Source organism: Protopterus annectens, chromosome 5.part0 (genome assembly GCF_019279795.1).
Source record: "Protopterus annectens isolate FY-2018-M chromosome 5.part0, PAN1.0, whole genome shotgun sequence".
Taxonomy (NCBI): Eukaryota; Metazoa; Chordata; order Ceratodontiformes; family Protopteridae; genus Protopterus; species Protopterus annectens.
In genome coordinates, this window is record NC_056735.1 from 95,477,550 (window position 1) to 95,503,470 (window position 25,921).

The 25,921-nt window shown below is 40.8% G+C and overlaps 1 protein-coding gene across 1 annotated transcript in view; it reads left to right on the top strand.

Moving 5' to 3' along the window:
- HSPA13 (heat shock protein family A (Hsp70) member 13) overlaps positions 1–25,434 on the top strand; it is a 77,903-nt gene extending 52,469 nt beyond the window's left edge. Inside the window, exons 4-5 of the mRNA XM_044072154.1 lie at positions 6,193–6,360; positions 24,348–25,434. Of these exons, the coding sequence (XP_043928089.1) occupies positions 6,193–6,360; positions 24,348–24,934 (755 nt within the window). The 3' untranslated portion in view covers positions 24,935–25,434. The remainder of the gene's footprint in view (positions 1–6,192; positions 6,361–24,347) is intronic.
- Positions 25,435–25,921: the final 487 nt, after the last annotated feature.

Sequence of the window (25,921 nt, forward strand, 5' to 3'; positions counted from 1 at the left end):
ATATGTTCTAAATTCACTGTTAGCCACCCCTCTGTCTAGCCCCTTCTTTTGGTGTTTTTTTTTCCCCCCTCTATGACCGGGATGTGGCTGTATATACCCTTGTGTATATAGTTTATCTTTCAGTATGTTTCTGTGTATAAATCAAAGCATATTTCTCATCAGGAAAGGCCCCAAAGATTTCTAGTTAGGAAAACTAAAGGCCACAAATCATTCAAATTAGCGCAAAGCTCCATATACTCAGAAATGTTCCAATTGCTCTGAGGTAACCTTTTTCAAGCCATGTCAGACCCAGTCATATTTGAAGACCTATTTCTTTGCAAAACTGCTGGCTGTACAAGCACCTGCACTGGGGACCCAAGTCTGTACCGACAAACAAGAATTACTGAAGGGGATAAGATTGTTACTCTATGTATTCCCAACCAATGAAATGCGTTACCACTACAGGTCAAACAGCATGCTGTCTTGGCTGCTTTTTAAGGCTAGTCCTGATGACTGGATGGTTAGACTTGAGTTTACATCTGGGTTATGTACAGTCCCGCCCAGTTTGTTAGGGTGAGCACTATTAAGTGCTCAGAGTGTGGCAAGTGTGTCGACTTATGTATGTGGCTAGCCACCCTTATGAGGGTCTCTGGTCACTTTGTCTGGTATTGCCTCTGTTCCTGTGAGTACCTGTGCGAGTGCAGTCTCCATCTGACATTCACTTCCTCTCACAGTGGTGAGGCAGTTGCTCCCCAAATTAAGCAAATCGCACAAGTTCACTGATTACTTATTCCTCTGGGCTCATTTTGGAGTCCGCTTTATGAATCGGTAATGTATGCTTAGGCGCAAGCAGAGAAGCTCTGTGACTTCGATCATAGAAATTATGCTCCTTGTCTTTAATGTGCTCCTCGGGTTGAAGTTCAGTTTGAATTCCATTCTAGTGTTGCACACGTTATGAGCAGCTCGTGTCTGCTGACATGTTAATTTTTGCTGTCTTGACCTTTTCTTTCCACCTTTGCTTTTGTAAAGATCAGTCCTTGCTGTCATTCTCCTTTGTCAAGGGATGGTCAAACAATAACACCCTGCTTGTAGAACCAATGTTTCGGGACATGGTAGTGACATCAGGACCATGATGCCTTCCTCTGAATCTCTCTTGCTTATTTACTTAACACCCTGCTTGTAGGACCGACGTTTTGGGACATGATAGTGACATCAGGACCATGATGCCTTCCTCTGAATCTCTCTTGCTTTACTTGCTGTGCCTTTCAGTTCTGTTCTTGAAACAAGTAGCGCGACTTAACTTTTGATCTTTTGATTAGTTGTTTTCCATTTCTTTCATCGTCTTATTGCTTTTCCTGGATTGTTGCATGACTGTTGTGGGGGTTGTGCAGCCATGTTATAGGGTATGTTTGTGTGGATGCACTATAAGGTTTCTGTTGATACCACTGAGTACAAATCCTTCTGTATCCAGGCACGACTGTGGCAGTAAACCAAATGAAGCGTTTCCAGACCTGAGCAGCACCAGCAGTTTAGCTGCGTCATGTTAACGGAAATGTGTAGACAGAAGCATGCGATTGGTTTAGCTGCATCATATTAAAGGAAGCATGTAGACAGAAGCATGCGATTGGTTTAGCTGCATCATATTAAACGAAATGTGTAGACAGAAGCATGCGATTGGGCTTAGACTGTTAGAGCTGAGCTGATCTGTCCAGAACAAATGCATGTAATGTAGCAAGAGCTTTACAAAGAGTGGAAAATGTGCACTCATTTGCTACAAACATGGTAACCATGGTAATGGGAAACATACCTGTCAAAATATCTCGTGTTCATTTTATTGACATTGGGTACTAGGGCATGCATGCAACGCAGACTCATTTCACACAAGTATAGTAGCTCGTCCAGAGTCTTTCATTGTTGCCCTCGTTCCTCCCACGTCCAGAGTCTTTCATTGTTGCCCTCGTTCCTCCCACGTCCAGACTCTTTCATTGTTGCCCTCGTTCCTCCCACGTCCAGACTCTTTCATTGTTGCCCTCGTTCCTCCCACGTCCAGACTCTTTCATTGTTGCCCTCGTTCCTCCCACGTCCAGACTCTTTCATTGTTGCCCTCGTTCCTCCCACGTCCAGACTCTTTCATTGTTGCCCTCGTTCCTCCCACGTCCAGAGTCTTTCATTGTTGCCCTCGTTCCTCCCACGTCCAGAGTCTTTCATTGTTGCCCTCATTCCTCCCACGTCCAGAGTCTTTCATTGTTGCCCTCATTCCTCCCACGTCCAGAGTCTTTCATTGTTGCCCTCATTCCTCCCACGTCCAGAGTCTTTCATTGTTGCCCTCATTCCTCCCACGTCCAGAGTCTTTCATTGTTGCCCTCATTCCTCCCACGTCCAGAGTCTTTCATTGTTGCCCTCATTCCTCTCACGTCCAGAGTCTTTCATTATTGCCCTCGTTCCTCCCACGTCCAGAGTCGTTCATTGTTGCCCTCGTTCCTCCCACGTCCAGAGTCTTTCATTGTTGCCCTCGTTCCTCCCACTGGTCCATTCATTATTTTAAAACTCTCACTTAGTGCATGTTGTGGAAGACCTTACTTAGTATGCAGCTCAACTGCCTTTGTTTTTCTAGTTGTGAAACAGTGTTTCGTAGTTTTCCTCCCTTTGGTTAGGATCTGTAGCTCAGAAGTATAGCTTTGTAGGTTAAGACTGTGCAGCCAACACTCCCCTTTGATAACTAGAAAGATCAGATGCCAGTGGCTTCTATTTTCAAGCCAGGCACTTGGAATCATATGTCCAGTACTGACCGCCTTGTCAGACCAGCGTCATTTCTACACGTGCCATCTTTCACAAGACATTTATTTATTTACCGGGAAATTCCAACTGGACACGTCTTTTTCAGTGGAGGCATGGGGAGAAAAGCTCCACAGAACAATAAATGAGCAGCAGAGTACATGAAGAACAATTGAATATACATACAATAGCAAATAATACATACTGCAGCAAACATTAAATATACATACAATATGAAACATAGTAATGAACAGATATACCAATAGCAAATAATACATACTGCAGCAAACATTAGCTCTACATACAATATGAAACACAGTAATGAACAGATATACCAATAGCAAATAATACATACTGCAGCAAACATTAGCTATACATACAATATGAAACATAGTAATGAACAGATATACCAATAGCAAATAATACATACTGCAGCAAACATTAGCTCTACATACAATATGACACGTAGTAATGAACAGATATACCAATAGCAAATAATACATACTGCAGCAAACATTAGCTATACATACAGTATGAAACATAGTAATAAACAGATATACCAATAGCAAATAATACATACTGCAGGAAACATTAAATATGCATACAATATGAAACATAGTAATGAACAGATATACCAATAGCAAATAATACACACTGCAGCAAACATTAGATTTACATACAATATGAAACACAGTAATGAACAGATATACCAATAGCAAATAATACATACTGCAGCAAACATTAAATATGCATACAATATGAAACATAGCAATGAACAGATATACCAATAGCAAATAATACATACTGCAGCAAACATTAGATATACATACAATATGAAACATAGTAATGAACAGATATACCAATAGCAAATAATACATACTGCAGCAAACATTAAATATGCATACAATATGAAACATAGTAACGAACAAATATACCAATAGCAAATAATACACATACTGCACCAAACATTACATATACATACAATATGAAACATAGTAATGAACAGATATACCAATAGAAAATAATACACACTGCAGCAAACATTAGCTATACATACAATATGAACCATAGTAACGAACAGATATACCAATAGCAAATAATACACATACTGCACCAAACATTACATATACATACAATATGAAACATAGTAATGAACAGATATACCAATAGCAAATAATACATACTGCAGCAAACATTAGCTATACATACAATATGACACGTAGTAATGAACAAATATACCAATAGCAAATAATACATACTGCAGCAAACATTAGCTATACATACAATATGAAACATAGTAATGAACAGATATACCAATAGCAAATAATACATACTGCAGCAAACATCAGCTATACATAGAATATGAAACATAGTAATGAACAGATATACCAATAGAAAATAATACACACTGCAGCAAACATTAGCTATACATACAATATGAAACATAGTAATGAACAGATATACCAATAGCAAATAATACATACTGCAGCAAACATTAGCTATACATACAATATGAAACATAGTAATGAACAAATATACCAATAGCAAATAATACATACTGCAGCAAACATTAGCTATACATACAATATGAAACATAGTAATGAACAGATATACCAATAGCAAATAATACATACTGCAGCAAACATTAGCTATACATACAATATGAAACATAGTAATGAACAGATATACCAATAGCAAATAATACATACTGCAGCAAACATTAAATATACATACAATATGAAACATAGTAATGAACAGATATACCAATAGCAAATAATACATACTGCAGCAAACATTAGCTATACATACAATATGAAACATAGTAATGAACAGATATACCAATAGCAAATAATACATACTGCAGCAAACATTAAATATGCATACAATATGAAACATAGTAATGAACAGATATACCAATATCAAATAATACATACTGCAGCAAACATTAGCTATACATACAATATGAAACATAGTAATGAACAGATATACCAATAGCAAATAATACTTACTGCAGCAAACATTAAATATACATACAATATGAAACATAGTAATGAACAGATATACCAACAGCAAATAATACATACTGCAGCAAACATTAGCTATACATACAATATGAAACATAGTAATGAACAAATATACCAATACCAAATAATACATACTGCAGCAAACATTAAATATACATACAATATGAAACATAGTAATGAACAGATATACCAATAGCAAATAATACATACTGCAGCAAACATTAGCTATTTATACAATATGAAACATAGTAATGAACAGATATGCCAATAGCAAATAATACATACTGCAGCAAACATTAGCTATACATACAATATGAAACATAGTAATGAACAGATATACCAATAGTAAATAATACAGACTGCAGCAAACATTAGCTATACATACAATATGAAACATAGTAATGAACAGATATACCAATAGCAAATAATACATACTGCAGCAAACATTAGCTATACATACAATATGAACCATAGTAATGAACAGATATACCAATAGCAAATAATACATACTGCAGCAAACATTAAATATGCATACAATATGAAACGTTGTAATGAACAGATATACCAATAGCAAATAATACATACTGCAGCAAACATTAGATATACATACAATATGAACCATAGTAATGAACAGATATACCAATAGCAAATAATACATACTGCAGCAAACATTAGCTATAAATACAATATGAGACATAGTAATGAACAGATATACCAATAGCAAATAATGCATACTGCAGCAAACATTACATATACATACAATATGAAACATAGTAATGAACAGATATACCGATAGCAAATAATACATACTGCAGCAAACATTAGCTATAAATACAATATGAGACATAGTAATGAACAGATATACCAATAGCAAATAATACACACTGCAGCAAACATTAGCTATACATACAATATGAAACATAGTAATGAACAGATATACCAATATCTAGCTAGAGGCTAGGAATAAAGGTAGGATGTGTATACAGATAGTACTGAGCTCAAACGGATACTTTTCTAAACCCATATACCTAAATCTTATATACAAATATTGCACTAAACTCAAACAGATATAAAGCAGAAGCTGCACATGAAGGTGGAACAAGCTAGAAGGGCTAATGGGATGGAAGGGGAAGATAGAGGAGTAAGAGAGGAGACCGCGTCTGAGACATAAAACCAAAATTCTATTTACCTAGTCTCAGGTTAGGGGTAAAGGGTCTGCCTAGAAACGGGCTATGCCTAGTGGGACTACCTTGGTAAATAAAACTTTTTCCTTAATTAATTGGGTGCTAGTTTTACCTAATCTCAGGTTAAAGGGTCTGCCTAGAAACGGGCTATGCCTAGTGGGACTAACTTGGTAAATAAAACTTTTTCCTTAATTAATTGGATGCTAGTTTTTCTGTTCTCTTCCTTTCAGGTCTTGATATATTGCGAGTTATTAATGAGCCAACAGCTGCAGCAATGGCCTATGGTCTCCACAAAGTGGATGTGTTTAATGTCCTTGTTGTCGATTTGGGTGGCGGGACTTTGGATGTCTCTCTACTGAACAAACAGGGTGGAATGTTCCTTACAAGAGCAATGGCAGGTAAGGTTAAGTGGTGTGTTGTCAGATTTGCAAAGCTGTATAAATGTTATCACTGTTGTAATTTTTTAATATTGCTTCTTTTCAGCGCCCTCTCCTCCCACGTGTTCTTGTACATTTGCCTTTCTGCATGACCGAATTGTGTTGTCCTACCTCTGTCTGCTGCTGATAGTCTCCATTTCTTAGTTTGTTTGTTTGTACCTGAACTACTTTTGCCTCTTCCAGGTGTAGCCATTAAATATCGGGGAGCAGGAACTGTAATTTGTTGGGTGTGTAGTGTTAAACAGCTGATGTTCAGCAGTGTCACAGATGCCTGAAGAGTGTACTGTGGCTTATCAGGTGGCAGTTCTTTCTGCTTTGGTTTGGAGCATTTACACATTAGGTCTTGCCAAAGTTTGTCTTTAACAGCATGTGATACACCAACAGTCTGCCATTACAGTTTAACTCAAACCATAATGTTAACTTAAGCATGGATCTAACTTTGGAGACCTTCTGTATCTGATAGCCATAGTTTGGCAAATTTCAAAATTTATTCTTGTTCTCACTTTGAGGCATGTGTATACCTCCTATCAGGACATGTCATAACATCCTGTCTTGGGGTAGAAAGTTATGCTCATCCTCTTTGCTATTTATTTATTTTTTTCTTCTCCTCCCTGTCCAAATGTTAGGCCTAATATTTATCATAGAAATATTCTGTGTTGTATGCCTAAAATGTTGTGATCTTGCAGTTAATATATCGCAGTCAGCAGAGTAAGAGCAGAGTACAACATGAAACGTCAACTCGGCTGTGTGCATGAAGCAAAAGGAAAACCTCAAGGCCTTCCTTAACTTTGTCAAGAAGTCAGCAAGCTTGCAGGGTAGCAAGGAATGGCAGGAGGGTCTGTCCTCTGATCTCTGGTCAATGGCATCCTGGAATGAGAAGGTGAGGCAGTTGGTCATCCTCCTGAGTCCACCAGATAGATAAGTTTGCTTCCCTTGTGTGCCATGAGTTTCACTTTGAATGAACTGAGATTGAGCTGTCACCTGTGGTGTCAACGAGAGGAACATGAGAAGTGCGTCACTGGCAACATTTGTATAGAGTTTTTCCTTAAGTCCCGTGGTTGGCCTTACTGTCATTTCCGAGAGCCAAGGAATCCTCTCTGGAAGCATTGAAAGAGGACACTTGTACTCCTCACTAGCCCAAAATGTGCTCGTATGTGCAGGAGTATAGCAACCATTTGGCCATGGAAATGTTTTACAACAAGGTGCTGCCTCTGGCCTTTCCTTTGTTCTGCACTTAGGTCCTGGCACTCGATGCCATGCTGTCCTCGTGTGAGCCCATGCTTTAACTTTCTTATCCTCTCGGTCTGGGGATTTAGACAGTGAAGAACCAGAGTTTTTTTTATTCTGAGACAGACTGGTATTGTGAGGCCTTCCCTCTTCACTTTTTTTGTGGAGAACCTTGTGCAGGAAGTCCACTATGGACTAGCCTTTGGTTCCTGTAATTTCCCCAGAAGTAGGACAAGGAGGCCTGTGTCACCCTACCCACGATGCCTTTCCTGAGGGACGTTATTAATGCAGTTTGGGGATATCTTGATTCTTTTGCTTCTGCTGTACGGAAGAGCGATTCCCTCTGCAGGCCCTGGTAGTGGATTGGCATATTGATCAAGACTTAAAAGGCAGACTGCAGTCTCTCTTGTTTGGTATAGTTTTACAGAGATCACTGCATCCTTCTGTTTACCATCTGGTAAGTAATCCAAGGTTTTGGACAACACCCACATTATTTTTTTGCTGTTACATTGACTCCTCATCTGTTTTCACCACTGCAAGTTCGATTTGGATTGTAGCAAATCAAGCAGTGGAGAAGCTGGAAGATGGGAGTCTGGGATCAGGCAGCGCCTAAAAAAAGGTTTTGCCATAGCTTCTACATTAGGCCTCCAAATACTGTGCTTCAGTTGTAACGGTCTGTTATGGCTAGGGCATTTGCATCAGCAGTTTAGCTGCAGGGATGGCATGGTTAAGACCTGTGCTTCAAGACTCTGCAGTCTGAGCCCCTTTATTTAGGCCTTCATTCAGCTCTGCCCTCCCACAAGGCTTTATTTTTACTGCATAGGGATTGTTTCCCTCATAAGTGAAGTATAATGGATATATAGTCATCATAAACCACAAGTCCAGTACCAAGACCAAGTAATCAAAGCACCGGCAGGAATGAAAGGACACCATGAAAGGATCAAAAGTTTATTCCAAGTTGTTTAGCGCTTTCCTCCCTATTCAAGGGACTTCTTCAAAATGATGAACCAAACTCGCCCAGCCCTATATATACCCCACCCCAATTAAACAACTGAACAATTAAAAACAGGTTTCATTAAATCATTAAAAACATTTCTTAAAATACCCACCAACCAAATTACAAAAATATAAAAATTACAAAAATGACAAAAAAAAATACAAAAATGTGAAACGTATATTTTAACCTAAAATATTACTCAATTTTAAAATACTAGAAATGCTAATAGTCTCATTTAATAAGTGGATACTGTGAGGCATTCAATATATTTGCCACCTCAATTCCATGATATCTAAATGCATGGAGTTTGTTATTAATTAACCAGTCAGTACATTTTTTGAAATTTACCCATGAGTACGACAGGGTAAGAATCACCTATTTGGATGTAGATTTGCAAGTGGATATGGAAAATAAAAAATTTAAAACTGACATTTTCTAATTCTTACCTGGATTACAACAGCTGGGCACCCACATCACCAAAAGAGATCTGTTGTCAAGGGTCAGCTGGTGTGAGCTGCCAGAATGGTCAGTCAATATGAAGATTTCTTAAGTGAAATGGAATTCATTTTGCAAACGTTCAGAGAGGGTATCCAAAAGACTTATGTGGTATTAGTGCTGAAGTTAAAAGCAAACATGATAGTGGTGTGTATGAACCCATTTTGGGAGGGACGAGCGGTAAGCCCTTTGATGGCTCAACATTGAGGAATAAAGTGACTACTAGTTCATGTTTGGTTATCACCTATAATAGAGAAGTAGATTTCATTTCTAATATTAAAAACAATTGGGAAATTTTACAGTATGTTGCAAACATTGCAAAAGCAGTGGGGAGGGCACCCACATTGGTTTACAGGAAAGACAGGTCCCTTAAGAGTATACTAGAAGGGAGGATGAAACATGAGATATGTATCAGGAAAGTAGGGAATTTTAAATGTAATTCACGTACATTTTGTCCATTTATACTTGAGACTGGGGAATAATTTAAGCTGAATGATAGTGATTTACATCAAAGGCCATTTTAATTGTAATAGTAACAACATGATATTTCTGGCAAAGTGTCAGGATTGTCCTACATTTTATGTAGGAAAGACTTGTAGAAAACTGAAGATTAGAATGGGTGAACATTTGGGTGACATTAAGAACAATAGAATGACCACTGTCTTATACAGACACATACAGGAAAATGGAGGACACAAGTTTAAATTCCTAGTGATTCAGCAGTTAATAAAGGACACCCAGGGTAAATTCCTTGATGTGCATTTAGATATCATGGAATTGAGGTAGCAAATATATTGAATGCCTCACAGTATCCACTTATTAATGAGACTATTAGCATTTCTAGTATTTTAAAATTGAGTAATATTTTAGGTTAAAATATATGTTTCACATTTTTGTATTTTTTGTCATTTTTGTATTTTTTATATTTTTGTAATTTGGTTGGTGGGTATTTTAAGAAATGTTTTTAATGATTTAATGAAACCTGTTTTTAATTGTTCAGTTGTTTAATTGGGGTGGGGTATATATAGGGCTGGGCGAGTTTGGTTCATCATTCTGAAGAAGTCCCTTGAATAGGGAGGAAAGCGCTAAACAACGTGGAATAAACTTTTGATCCTTTCATGGTGTCCTTTCATTCCTGCTGGTGCTTTGAATTATATATTGTCATCGTATCATTTGATCTCTGAAGTAACCTGCGGCACAGTGGTGCAGCTGTTTGCATTGTCGCCTAACAGCAAGAGGTTCTCTGGTTCGATTCTTGGCTGGGGTGCCTTCTGTGCAGAGTTTACATGTCCTCCCTGCATTCATGTGGATTCCTCCTGGTGTTCCATTTCTTCTAAGTCAGGTATATATTTTTGTATGTGTTTGCATAATTTGTGTGAAACAAATCCTCACCCCCCCTTTTTCCATTTTCAGCATGGGGTTTGGGATGTTGTCAACTATTGCCATTTCTCTATTCAGTGCCACTCTCCTGCCTTCTTCAGTGCTCATGCCGGACTGTCACAAGTCTTCTGTCATATACAGTCCATCCACCTCTTTGCTGGATGCCCTCATTTCCTCTTGCCTTTTTTCTGTCAGTCACAAATCATTTTCCACAGATTAGGCACATGCAGAAAAGCAGAACGCAGACTACTGTAATCTGTTCTGATTTACTTTTTCTGCAACTGGAGCTACTTTGGCTTCTGCTCTTATGTCCTTATTCCTTCATCTGTCCCACAGTGTACACCCTGTCACCTGTTTCGGGCACATTATCTCCGTCACCTGTCTCAGGCACTTCATCTCCATCACCTCTAGCTTCCTCAGCTGCTCTGCCTTTCATAGGTTAATAGTCATTTACTAAGCTAACAACCACAAGGGCCTTTTTAAGCCTAGCCATGCATCCCACATCTCTGGTGAGTTCTGATACCCTTGATAAGTTTAAGCATGGGCCTGGGAGATGAACCATTTACAGGTTACCTGTTTGCATCAGAGTCATAGATAGGTCCCAAAACCAGGAATGAATTTTGGTTTTCCTAAGCCAGGAATGAATTTCTGTTTTCCTATCCAGTTGTCCAAGTTGCACTTGAATTGGATTAGGGAGTAACTCTGCTTCACATGGATGGGGAAGCCTGTTCCATAGGCTGGGTAGTCTCTGGAATACATGCCCATCTCCCCAGCATGTCCTATTATCACAGGCAAGGTTTAAGTCTTTAGAATGATTAATTCTGGTACTGTTTCTTTTGTGGAGATGCAGGAGCTCCATCAGAGTGGGGTCTGACAATGCCCTGTATGCCAGGCATAGGCGTCCTGTCAAAAGTATGTAGGAGACAATACAGGGATAGGGCCTTGAGGTGGTCTGCATAGGACATATTACTTACTCCCTGTATTCTTTTAGTGAGAAACCTCTGTGGACGTTCCAATTGATGGATATGCCTGGTTAGGTACATACTAAAGGGGGCATTGTACTCTGTCATAGGTCTGATAAATGCCAAATACAGTGGAAAAATGACTTCTTTGGACTTAATATGCCATACCTTTGTTTGTAAGTTGTGCAACATAGAATGATTTCCTCACCACTGTAGACACTTGATGATCAAAGGCTATATTAGTATCTGTGTGTGTGTCCTGAAGTCCCTGATTACTGGGTCAGCTCTAAGGGATGTGTTGTCAATATGATAAGTTACCAGGGATGGATGATTTGCCAAAGGATACTGTTATGCATTTCTTGGCATTTAGTTTTAGTCCATGGCTCTGGCACCGGTTGTTTCTGTGTCAGCTCCTCCTGGAGAACATTTGTGTCCGTGTGAGATTCAATGACAGCTCCTAGTTTGCAATCATCTGCAAATTTAGTCAGCCACAGACCACTGACATTGGCCTTGACTTCTGAGAAGTAAATGCCAAAAAGGAGTGGTCCAGGACTGATTCCTGAGGGGACTCCGCTTGTGACTGGCCTCTTTTTGTAGAGGTGGACTCCCCAGTTCTAACTTCCTGGGTCTTTTCTGTGAGTCAGTTAGCTGTCCACTGGGTGACATATCGGTTTGTTCCAAACCTCTTGAGTTTGTCAACAATGCCCAAGTGGGGTATTGTCAAATGGCTTGGCCAAGTCAAGATGGGCAGTGTGAATGATTTTGCCCTCATCCATTGCTTTGGTGACCTTCTCAAAGAAGTCCACCAGGTTGAGTAGGCATGATCTGCCCTTTACGAAACCAAGCTGGGTTTGCTGCCCAGGTTTCCATACCATAGAGAAGTACTGGTCACACCATTGTTTTGTACTCTACTTTTCAGCTTTTTTGGCATTCTTATGTCATACACTACTCCTGACGCTCTCTGCCAGTTGACTGCACCCCTTCTGATTCTAGCTTTGACCTCCTTATTTAGACTTTCCGTCTCCTCAAGCACCCTTCCCAGATACCTGAAGCTGTTAACCTCTTTTGTTATTCTCTCTTCTCTCTGTGTTTAGCTTCTATTGATTTCCAAAATTTGCTGCCCTTATAACAGTCTTGCTTGTACTCTGTTTCATCCCATGTCCCTTTAATTTTGGATTCTATTCCCCTAGCCTTTGCTGAAGTTCTTGCTCAGAGTTTACCCATAATGCCACATTGCATACAATAACTTTGTTGATCTGTCCCTTCCGACCTGTTTGCTAATGTGTTCCATCAGCAGTGCTCAGTGTTGAGCCCTGGTGCACACCCACTGGCACTGGTAAACCTTCTGTAAGACCGAGCAATGTTCATATTTGAGCCATTGGGCCCTTGTACATAGCTTATATTAATTCGACCAATGTTTCTGGGACTTCAGACTGCCACATGTATTCCCAAATCAACTTTCTTGGGACCTTGTAATATTCTTTCTCCAAATCTAGGAATGCCCAGGTGGACTGTTAGCTTCCCCACTGTCTTTCTCACTGCAGACATCATTGGATCTCTTGTGCTATATCTGAACTGAATCCAAACTGCTCCCCTCCCATCTTACTTTCTACAGCTGGTACGCGTTCATTTGTCAATAATAGTCTGCAGAACTTTCATGCAGTGTGGCAAGAGTTTTGATACCACTGGACTGCTGTCAGTCGTGAATGTCCCCTTTGTTCTTGAACACTGACACTAGTATGTCTCATCTTAGTCTCTGACATCCTGTACATCTCTTAAGACTGTTTAGATCAGGGATTCTTTTACATTTTTTTTCTTTATCTGTTACATGTGTGAATGTCTTTGTTACTGGGCCTTCAGTCGCACTCAGAATTAATTCTTATTTCATTTTTTTTTTTTTTTTTTTTTTTTTTTTTTTTTTTGTAGTAGTAAATTTAGACCATATGGTATCATTTGCATATCTTGTGAGGCATTTTATGTGGGTAGAACCACCAGGGAGTTGAATAAAAATGTATAAGCATCGGTAAGCATCGGTATGCATGCTATCAATATCAAAATGAGAGAAATGCTCTAATAAACATTACAACCAAGCCAATTGTTCAGGAACTTTTAAAGTTGTTTTAGAGCAAATAATTTTGAGAATTCTTTTGATGTGGAAGATGAGCTTGATTGGAAAGAGTATATGTGGCAACTAAGACTAGATGCTTGCCATCCACCTAGATTAAATGACAAAGAAAATTTTAAAATTTATTTGAAATGGAAGAATCTTTGGCATTAAGTCTTGTGACTTTTAGCCACTGTATAAAGGGTGTATTTGAAAATGTTCGTTGGTCTGAAGGAGTCTTGTTGAAGGACGAAAGGGCTTACTAAATGTTTTAAAGTTTTTTTTTTTTTTTTTTTTTTGTTTTTTTTTTTTTTTTTTTTTTAGTTTTTCAACCATTTTATTTTATTTTGTTTGCTTATTTACAGCCAGTGTTTTTTTGTTTTTATATTTGTTTACATATAACAAGAATGTTTGGCCGAGTTAATGCTTGCCTTATGGGCTCAGCATCTTTGACTTTGGGTCTTCTCATCCTATGTGAGGAAGTAGGATTAATATGCCGAGTCTGTTTTGTGACTGTGTTGTGTTTTGGAGGTCTTTGAGGTTTCGGCAAGTTAATCTTAAGAAGCTGATCATATGATGGACTATGTATATTGTGACTGCTGTGGAGAGGTGTGATGTATGGTGTACTGCTGATGATTTTGGTGCCCGGGTGAAAATATGGAAAAAACGCAAACATGACCTGACTGTGAAGTATTTGGGCAGCTGATATGGCTGTTGGCTTGCAAGTCAACTCATTATTTTTTGCATTTTGATCACCCAGATGAGCATTTGGTGTGTTTTTTAGAGGTTTACGTGCAGCATTTTAGTTTTCTACAGTGTTTAGAGAACACTTTTGAAGAATCTCATCAAGACGTTTGCTATTCTCATTCTTTCCACCCACACCAACCAACAGAACATGGCGTCCCAAACGGAACATTCAGGAAAAAAGTAGACACCGCAAACAGCCTTAATGGTTTCATTGGTTTGTACCAAGCTTGAAGTCTGGGAACAATTAAGAAGCTTGGCCAGCTCACCTAAGTATTAATATAACTACGCTATTCCCAGTTGAGAAACCATTACCCCATACTGTAGCATAATCTTGTGGTTGAAACTGTAAGTAAACTCATTAATTACAGTCATGTGATGGCAAGAGCCCAAAACTTAAAAGGGCATGACATTTTAAAATAAAAAATGTTAAAAAGGCAACAGTTTAAAGTAGAGCAGCATTATTTCAAATTAATATATATAAACTAATTCATGTAACACCTTATATACTTTCATATACATAACCATATAAAAATAAAATAGAAAAAATAAGAACTATTTAAATTAATTATATAAACACATGTATTATGTCTGTCTAAATATTTAAACTTGAAACTAAATTTATTCATATTAAAGCTCATATACACAAACCTATAAATAATGAAAAAAATATATAAAAGGCTAAATATAAAACTACACATAAATATCTATCTAAATATCAATTTCATCTAAACATGCTTTTTAATTTTAACAAACACAATAAAGAGCATTTATCGTTTAGCCCTGGGTAGTAATATGCAGATAATCTAATTTTGCCAATACAGCTCTAACTTCTCCAAATATAAACTAGTGGGTCCACCTCTATCAGTATGTTCAGTTTGTTGTAGAACCCAACATTTAAAAGTGCGATGTGGAAACGTTTTAACACGTTTGGCTAAAGCATTTTCTTCCTTTAGTCTTTGAATGCTATATACATTCTCATAAATCCTGTCACGTAGTGGCACCACCTTTGTGCAAAGGAATGACGATGGCAGATGTTCTTCGTGTTTCACTGTTGCAGTCATTACATGTGGGTAATCTGCTGGCAGGTTTCCCTCAGTCGGCCTGAATAACAAAGTCTTGGGTCCTGCGTCAGTTGCCGTCTCCTCTTCCATGACGTCAGGTCGTCAGGGGTATAAAACATGCAGCAGACGCCATTTTATTCAGTTTTTCTTGCCCCAGATGTCAGGTGCCCCCCAAATGGGGAGTATATCAATAAACAGAAATATATGAAAATGCACTTTTAGCAACATAAACTTTACCTTCATCTAAAAGCAAATATACCACAAAGGCTTTAGAATATAGTGAAGGAAAGAGAAGTTATAGAAAAGGGGGATGGCGGGTGGGTAACCCGGACTGCAACAGTGAATACAATCGAACATCTACATTTATGGTAAGTGTACACAACTGTACTATGTTCTTTGTGTTTCACTGTTACAGTCACTACATTTGGGTAGAATGCCTGAGCTATGGATGGGAGGATGGAACTAAATAGCATTAGGAGTGGCTATAAGGCCCTGCAGAAATGCAGTGGCAATGCCCGCCTTGGATTTGGAGAACAGAGGCAAATGATAATGCTTTCTGAAGGTATGAACAGAGCAGCTCCAAGTAGCAGCTTCTAGAATGTCTTTGGTTGGAGCTCCTCTGAGAAAAGCTGCTGAGGTAGAGGCAGCCCTGGTGGAATGTGACCTGATCCCCTTGGGCAGAGGTTTACCATGGTGCAAGTAGCAGAAATGAATGCAGTGGCTTATCCTCTTAGAAATAGTCTGCATTGATATAGCCTTCCCCTCTGATCCTGCAGCAAATGCCACTAGTAGTTGCTCAGACTTTTAGAGATTTGGTCCTGTTTAAGTAGAATCTTAGTTGCCTGTGTACGTCCAATGAATGCAGAATCCGCTCCCCCTTGTTCTGTGGATTTGGGTAAAATGTTGGCAGGTGAATTGTTTGGTTAAGAGCCACACTGGATACCACCTTAGGCATAAAAGAAGGATTGGTCCTGAGGGACACCCTGTCCGGGTAAAATGTAATAAAAGGCTCCACAGGCATGTGAGCCTGTAGTTCTGAAACACTTCTTGCTGAAGTGATTGCCAAGAGGAAAGCTGTTTTCCAAGATAAAAATTTTATATCCGCAGTAGCTGCTGTTTCAAAAGGAGGCAGGGTGAGTTTTTCCAGCACAAAATTGAGGTCCCATGCAGGAGTTGATGATCATCTGGGAGGCCTTAAATTTTTGGCCCCTCTAAGATTTAAGCAGAGGATGAGAAAAGAGGGGAGGCTCCGTGTTGTAATGAGCCGAGATGGCAGGGGCATGGATTTTTATTGAAGAAAAAGATAGGCCCTTTTCAAGCATCTCAGTCAAATATTGTAAAATCTGAGGGATCTTGGGCTTCGCTGTGTCTGTTCCTTGTGCTTGTTTCTAAGCACAGAATCTCTTCCATTTATCAGCATAAGATATTCTAGTACTAGGCCTTCTGGCTTCCAAAATGACATCCATCACAGATTTACTGAGAGGTGTTGTTTGAATAATTAAATTATCAGCCATGCTGCAAGGTTCAGAGTTTAGAGCCAAGTGTGCAGAATTTGATTGTTCTGCTGAGACAGTAGATGAGGTATTTGAGGCAGGTACCAAGGAGGAAGTTGAGACATATTCCTTAGAATTGGGTACCAGTGCTGGTGAGGCCAGTCCGGAGCAACTAGGATAATTTTTGTTTTTTCCCATCTGACTTTTAGTAAGACCTTGGAGAGAAGAGGTAGAGGGGGAAAGGCATAGACGGATAGGTTTTTCCAACTGAAGGATAGGGCATCCACTTTCCATGCTTTTCTGTGATAAGTCCTTGTGCAGAATTTGTCCAGTTGATAATTTTAGGGAGAGGCAAATAGATCTATGTCTGGGCTCCCCCATTTCTGTGTTAACATGTTGAAGATTTGTGGATTCAGTTTCCACTTGTGCGGGTCCATAAGATTTCTGCTTAGGTCGTCTGCCAGAGTATTTTGTTTTCCTGGCAGGAATTGAGCTTGAAGATGTATTTGGTAAGTCAAAGCTGTGTTCCACAATGCCATGGCTAGTCTGCAAAGGGGGTAGGAATGTGTACCCCCCCTGCTTGTTTACGTACCACATAACCATGGTGTTGTCCGTCTTTATCAGTAGTTGTCCTGGATGAAGCAAGTCCTTGAAGACTGTCAGAGCATTCTGAACAGCTAGCATCTCTTTCTGGTTGATATGCAGATGCATTTGTTTTGGGCTCCATTTGCCCTGAATGCATCTCCCCACCAGGTGGGCCCCCCAAGCATAGTCTGATGTATCTGTAGTTAGGGTTTGGGTGGCAGGGGGTAGAGTGAATGACAGTTTCTTGTTTTGGTGACATGCCTCTGCCCACCAAAGAAACTCCTGTTGTAGGCAGGGAATGAGAGGAATCATTGTTTCCAGACTGTGACAATGTTGACTCCATAAACTTTTTAGGTACCATTGAAGTTTCCTCATATGCAGTCTTGCATATGGAATTAGTAGAATGCAGGATGCCAAGAACCCCAAAGCCTGCAGAATTTGTCTTGCAGATAACTGGGTTTTTGTTGCAATTTGTTTGAAGTATGGTAAGTGTACACAACTGTACTTTCTCCACTCTGCTGGAATGAAGCCTGTACTTAGGCTATGGTTGTATAGGGTACTCAATGGCTAGGCTAGTTCTTGCTGGAGATGTTGCAGAATACAGCCTGGGATACTATCAGGTCCCATGGAAGCTGTGTTCTTTGTCTTGGATAGGCCTTTAACACTATGGAGATGTGAGGTGTGGGGCAAGTATCAGGGATGTCAAATGGGCCTTTGGGGGGACAGGGGTGGTGAAGTTTGTGCTGAACCTGTCTGCTAGCAGGTTGGCTAAATCAACAGGATCAGTGTAAGTGGTACCATTAAGAACTAATTCGGAACAGATATGGGCTTTGCCATGAAGGTTTCTGAGGTTTTCACTAGTGATCTAATTTGCTTGTTGAGGCTAAGGAGGGAGTTTTTCCAATTAGGAATTTGTGCCTTTTTACCGTTGGACAACAGTTTCTTCCTTTTGTTGTAAAGCCTGTCGATAGAGGATGTCCACCACATGGGTTTCTGTTTCCCAGAGGAGAAGGTTTTAGTTCTGTTGGGTATGGCTGAGTCCATGCAGTTGTACATGTGCTTGTATACTGCATTGGCATATTGTTCAGCATAGCTGTCTGCATCCTCTGAGGGGGGGGGGGTGTGAAGCCAATGATATCTTCCCTTAGAAGGTTGTAGTCAGGAAGGTTGTAGTCAGTTTTTGAGAAGTTTTTTGCCTGGTTATGGCTGGGGGGGTTGGATGGGATAGACACTTCGAAGGAGACAGACCGATGGTATGACCAGGGAAGAACATACTATGGCGGCGGTGCAGCAGTCACCCATGTTGGTGAGAACCAAGTCTAGAATGCTGCCCCCCCTTGGGGGGGGGGATAAGACAAACTGGTCTAGTGCGTTAAAATTGAAGTCAAGGAATCGTTTGGTGAGTGCATTACAGCAGGAATAGTTCACCCAGTTTATGGTGGGGTAGTTCAAGTCACCAAGGATCAGGGTATTAGCGGGTACCTTGATGGACTCGAGTCCAGGTAGGAGGAGTGGGTGCCCTGAGTCATGAAGGGCGGTCTATAGCTAGCTGGCTATAACCTGGATGGGTATCTTGCCAATTGTCAGTTGCACCTGGAGAAGTTCTAGTGTGTCATGCTGGCAAACCAGTCTGGAGGTGTTCTTGTCTTTAATGAAAATAGAAACTCCACCAGCCTTAGTCTTCCCAACCTCATTTTGTGTTCGTAATGTGTGGAATGGGGTATAGCCTGGTAAGGCAGGGGTGCTCTCGGCAGCCTTGAACCAAGTTCCCATGGCTGCACAGATGTCAGCATTTTCCGGTGCTAGGAGAGCCTCCAGTGAGTGCATTTTCAGGTTAAGGCTCCTAGCGTTAAGCAGCATGACCTTCAATTTGCTTTTTGACAGATCTTTTATGTTGGAAGATTTGTCTGTGGGACATTGCCTAAAAAAGGCACACTGGGGGAGACAAGAGCCTTGGCCCGAATCCTGAATCCCAGGGTGACAAGTGGAGGCCATCTCTGGCAAAGCATTGAGGTCTGTCAGCCGTGTAATCCCATGCAGACAGATACTGGATCCCCTTGGAATGACACCAAAAACTAAGCCAAGTCAATAATTTTTGTTGGTATTGTGGTGTCATTCTTTGTGAAGGTATGATGCTGCTTAGGGCTAGGGTCATACCTGCCTGGGACACACTGACAGCTCAATCATGTCTCTCTTCACATACTCCAGGGAGGTATGTCTCAAGTTATTCACACCAACATGAACAATGACAGAGCCATACTTGTACCTGTTGTGGAGAGACTTAAGACAGGAAGAAATGGAAACAGATGATCCGCTAGAAGAAGAAAACATTTCAAAACTATAAAGTCCTATTTAAAATGTTGAACTTGTATTCAGTCCACTACTGTTCCTACAGAGGAGACGTTTGGACATAGCTTGAGTATGTTGTTCTTAACACAACAGCAGGCTGATGATTTTGTAAAAGAAAAAATGCCAAATGACACAGGCCCTTTCAACTGAAGGGATGGGAAACGCCTCCGAAAATAAGACTATCAGTACATTTATCTGTATGTAAAAGGAAAACGGATGACTCGTTTTCTTTTGCTTGTTGAGGATTGGTGTAATGGTTAAAGTGTTTCTCACAAACACAAAGTACAGGGATTGAGCCTCACCCTTGGGGGAAATTGGCTTGGCTTAAAATGACCCAAAAGGACAGCTGGCCTAGTACTTGCCCATGACCTATCATTAACTCAAAGTGGGATACATAGGATCTCTTAGAAGGTCCTTTAGCCAATCCAAATATTAAAACATTGAAATTTCAGATCAGTAATGTTAATATGCGCTTTTTGTTTCAAGTTCGGATCTTTTTAGTTTAATGTAAAGCTGTTACAGGTGCCCACAATTTCTTGTTTAAGAAACAAATGTTTATGGTACTTTGTACGACTGTTGTCATATCATGTGACAAACACAAGCCAGGAGTCAGAAAAAACTGTTAATCCATCTGCACTGCACTCTTCCCTCTTCCTTGTCACATCAGTGTATCGTGGATAAGCAGGTAATGGGAGTGAGCAGTGCTGCTTATTTCTCCAAGGGCTGCAGTGCCATTAAGTAGGCAGTTTATTGGTGGAATAGAATTAGTGTTGTGGTAGTTCACATGACCACCAAGGTCCAATAGCATGCATGTACTGCACTTGCAGCAGTGAAAACTGATGTAGCCCTACAGGAACAGCCAAGAACCTAGACAGAGGCTACACAGGAGTGCCCTACTATGTTTATGTGGTAAATGATTGTGGAAAGAGTGGAGAAACGCATAATGACAATGAAAAGGGAAGAGTGGTGTGGGGAGGGAGCAGAAGGGTGTATGATGGGTTCCGTGTGTTTGGTCATGCTTCTAATAGATCGAACATTTAGTTGGGAGAACTGTTTAGTCAAACTGCCAGGCACGTTTGTTTTGTGGAATCCCTACACAGCGGTGACTTTGATTTTGCCCTTCCTCACTGTTTTACAGTCTTGTGGTGTATGTAATTAGCAGTGTGTACTTTTATTAGTATTATGAGATTCGGCCATTTGTGGTGACAAATTGTGTGTGTGTGTGTCCTACTAATAACTCCAAGATCGTGCAATGCCAAGGAGAAAGTAGATTTCGTAACCCTGGGATTGTATGATCTCTCACGCCTGTTGAATGTCTGTTTTCTTAACCAAAGTATGTCGACAAAACAGATGTCAACTTAATTTCATAGACTGTGTTTAAAGTGCTCCCATATGCATATTTTTTGTTGGAGACAGGCACCCATTTTTTATTATTTTGTAACAAGTTTAGAGAGGGAACATATTGCAGGGAAGGTGAGGGTAGAGAGAGGTGTACAGAGATGGCAGACTCAAACAACATACAAGTACAAACAAGGGAGGTGGTGTCAGAAATAGGAGACATAAAGGGGAGAAAGAGAGAACGTGAGAACATTTGGGAGAACTGGACAACAGATTGGGTAGGGAGGGACACACAAGAAAGGCTACAACATGATGGAAGAAAGGGGGGATGAGGAGTGAATCAAGCTGCACTGTGATGTACCCAAACAAAAACTGGTCACCACCATGATTGCCTGTATGGCTGGGCACAGCCACCGGTTACACTGTGGTCGGGGCTGTGCAGCCGTTTGTGCTGTGGTATTGCCAGGGCTGTGCAGCCATTTGTGCTGTGGTGTTGCCAGGGCTGTGCAGCAGTTTGTGCTGTGGTGTTGCCAGGGCTGTGCAGCCGTTTGTGCTGTGGTGTGGTCAGAGCTGTGCAGTTTGTACTGTAGTTTTGTCAGGGCTGTGCAGCCGTTTGTGGTGTGGTCAGGGCTGTGCAGCCATTTGAGGTGTGGTCAGAGCTGTGCAGTTTGTTCTGTGGTGTGGTCAGGGCTGTGCAGTCGTTTGTGGTTTGGTATGGTCAGGGCTGTGCAAAGTGGACACTAACATCCTCAGTGGCAGTGTTACACCCAGAGCCATTCCATTCTGTTTTTGGCAGTCACTGTTGTGAATACTTGGCAGTAGGATGGACAGTGGCATAGTTAAACTTGCAGTGACCACTTATGTCATGTAAAGCAAAGCCGTAAGCAGTGGTGAAAGCAAGTAAACCTTCCCAATGATAGCAGTGAAGAGATATAGGTGTAGCAACAATTCCATAAGCATACCTTAGCACCTGCATACATGTTCATGGTTCCTCTGGCAGATCATCTGATTCTCTGTCTCACCAGATGCTAAAAATTAGAAAAATAGAATGCCAATGAACATTGGTAACTGCATATGGGTGTGTAGTAATCACTACCTTTGTAACAGCTGTTACTAGCTATTCACACTTACTGTACTGGCTCCCTCTCTCAAAATTCTTTCTCGTTGGCAAAGAAGGTCAGGATGGCACACCTTCGGGTCACTGTACTAATGCCAGCACTGCTTACCAGAGCAGATGATACCCATGGCGTCATTAACTGCTGTGGCAAGATTGTGCCAGGCATCCACTTTGTAATGGGGACTTTGTGTGAGTTGCACAGTAGGCAGTCCCAGTAGTGTGGATGTAGGAGGTGGCAAAAGAGTGGGCTGTCCTCTGCTAGATGTGGGCTGTCCTCTGCTAGATGTGTGTGCTCTTTCATTTTCAGCCCTTCCAGAAGTAATAGTTTTATGTCCTTGCCTTGCAGTGTGCTCCTCTGGATCCTCACCCACTCCCTCTTTCACTGCTTTCTCCAGTCTGTTGTTCTCCAGTGGCAGTCCTCACTGCACTGTGCAGGCAGTCTGTCCTCTGATGGCAGTCCTCACTGCACTGTGCAGGCAGTCTGTCCTCTGATGGCAGTCCTCACTGCACTGTGCAGGCAGTCTGTCCTCTGATGGCAGTCCTCCCTGCATTGCACAGACAGCAGAAGTCTTGCTTCAGGTCCCTAGAGCATCCTGCAGTGCCCCCACCTGGCGAATGTAGGTGAGCTGCAGTGCCCCCACCTGGCGAATGTAGGTGAGCTGCAGTGCCCCCACCTGGCGAATGTAGGTGAGCTGCAGTGCCCCCACCTGGCGAAAGCTAGGTGAGCTGCAGTGCCCCCACCTGGGGGAATGAAGGTGGACTGCAGTGCCCCACCCAGCAAATCCTAGATGAATGGATTTCTCATTTTACAGTCATTTGCATATGATGCTGACTGTGCATTTTTCTTGGGTAACATGGCCATGATAATATTTCTGTTTCACATTGCCCATTGTGCTCTGTTTCTGAATCCAGGCCAGGCTGTCATTTTCTTGATCTGTCAGTGTTTTATTAGGCTACTGTACACCATGACTTCAAATCCACTGCTAGTATGCAAGTAATTGAGCAAATCTGTTAATCTGAGATCTTTGATCTCTGTTACAGTTAAACATACTGCTTGACTTAGTAGTCAAGTTACTTGTTTTAAATAGAATAACATTTACTCCAGCATTTCTTTCCACTTTCATGTATTGATATAGTCAGTGTGTTCCGTGTCCCAGCAGCACAGCCCTCCCCACATACTTTCACTTTTCTTCTTCTTTGGGTAAATTAGGGCAAATTCAGTGGTTGCATCAGGTTTTGTTAATATCTGCAGTGTTTGCCATAGTTAAAAATAAACATTGTGTGTAATGTTTCTTTGTGTTTCTTCCACCCTGAATAATTTGTGTACGTGATATTTACAGTGCAGTACACTGTGGAGTATTTCTCGCTTACATTTTGTTATAGATTTTTGCTTTTGAGTATCCCAAGGTTGAACTAGTAAGTCACGCAAGATCATGTTGTTGTCTGTTTCCATTAAGGAGTGTACCAAGTCTGTGTGCAAACATGTAAAATATTGACGTTCCTCCTGCTTATATTTGGCTAGTAACGTGTCACAATGGGGTATCTCAGAATAGCACTTGTCAAATAATCAAGACATTCCTGCTGTATGTTGCTTCTCCGTAATGCACAAAATGATATTTGAGAGCATGTAATATAACGTGAAGTACCTGGAGGTGAGAAGTAATGGCCATGTACAGGAGTTTGGTTCATTTCCATGCTACTGATCACTGTGCTTGCCGTGTTACTCAGACCAGCTCCTGCTCCTACCACTGCCATCCCATCACTCCATTGTACCATAATGCATCACTAGTTCTGCCACAAGCCAATATTCACCATTTTCACCGCCCACATTATGTGGGATGGGTTTGGAGGAGCACTGAATGAGAAACCCTTGCATTATTTGCCTGAGACCAACCCCGATTAGTTAATCACAGTACCTTCCCGATTTGATATTCTCTACCTCTGCATGAAAATATTGATGTTTGTATTCCAGAAGAAGTTGTCTGCCTCAAGACTAGGTGTGCACATTTGGTTTAGGTAAGTGATCTTATCTTGGATACAATTGAGAAGTAGTAATTTGAAGATTGCTAAACTTTGTTTCTTTTGTAACTTAGGTAACAACAAGCTTGGAGGACAAGACTTCAACCAACGTTTGCTTCAGTATTTACTGGAACGGATCCACACGCGTCATGGTTCTGTACCTGCTACAAAGGAAGACCTCCATCGTTTGCGTCAGGCTGTAGAATGGACCAAGCTTAACTTGACGTTTTGTAATACATCCTTAATTAATGTATCCCTTTCCTTAACAGATGTCCAGAAGCAGGAAGAGTCCTCTAGTAAGGAGCATGCTACACAAAGCATTCTCTTCAAGGAAGAGGTTTCCAGAGAAGTATTTGAGAACCTGAATGAGGATCTTTTCCAAAAAATACTTGTACCTATAGAACAGGTGCTAAAGGAGGGACATTTGGACAAGTCCGAGGTAGATGAGATCGTACTGGTAGGAGGATCGACACGAATCCCTCGGATACGCCAAGTAATCAGACATTTTTTTGGGAAGGACCCTAACACCTCTGTCGACCCGGATCTGGCAGTGGTGATAGGAGTGTCTGTACAGGCAGGAATCATGGCTGGATCATGGCCTTTACAAGTCAGTGCTCTTGAAATACCCAACAGACATTTACGTAAAACAAACTTTAACTAAAAGCCGGCTTTAGTTTGGTCAGAATTACAGTCTAAAAGGGATACTGCGGTGTGTTTTTGGTTGCACAAAAGTACAGTTAGTGTTAAGCCTTTGTACTGTAAGTTCTGTAGCTAGCCTTAAGAGTCAGTAAGGCCTTCTTTTAATAGTTGGCCATTTTACATATAATGCTATGATTGGTGCAAACTACTTCAGCATTCCACAAAAGAATGCACTTACTATGTTTTTAGACTGTAGAGCACATGAAAATGCCAGCATTGAAATGTTTAATTTCTGACACTGTGCAATTTTTTAAATGTGAGTGTTAAAAGTGGCCTGTAGACATTTTTTGTCTGTTTTAAATGCCCTTACTTTTCTAAGGGTAAGTAGCCATCATTTTGTGAAGGACAAAGTCTAAGGGCCTTCCAGTCATTTTCTAAAAGTAGCTTCTTTATCCTTTTGATGTTCTTCGTGTTTCACTGTTGCAGTCATAACTGTAGGGTGTTCCTGCTGGCAGGCAGCCCGAGGTCAGCCAGAATCCCAAAGTCTGGGTCCGGCGTTGGCTGTACCAGCAAGTACCCTGACATCAGAACGCAGAGGTACATAGCTGACAGCCGACGCCATCTTCCCCAGTCTTTCTTGCCGTGCGGTGGAAAGCAGCTCGCAAGTCGTTGGTTGACGTATTCAGAACAACGTGCTTTGATTGACTTCGGTCCGAAGTTTTCAACTTCTCTTCTTAAGCTAAGTACCCCGTTGGGGAAACTTTTTTCTTGCTCCTTCAATGTCAGAAAAAGTTAATAATTGTATAGCGTGTGGAAAACAAATACCTCATAAAGATTTCCACTCTTACTGTCTACCTTGCTTAGGCCCTGACCACGATGTTTCTTGTTGTCGGTTCTGTGCTAGGTTTAATTCTCGTACTATCAAGCGTAGGTACGATTGGGCCTTGAACTATTTCGGTAGACGATTTAATTACAGGATGTCATCGGATACTTTACCGACAACTGGAAT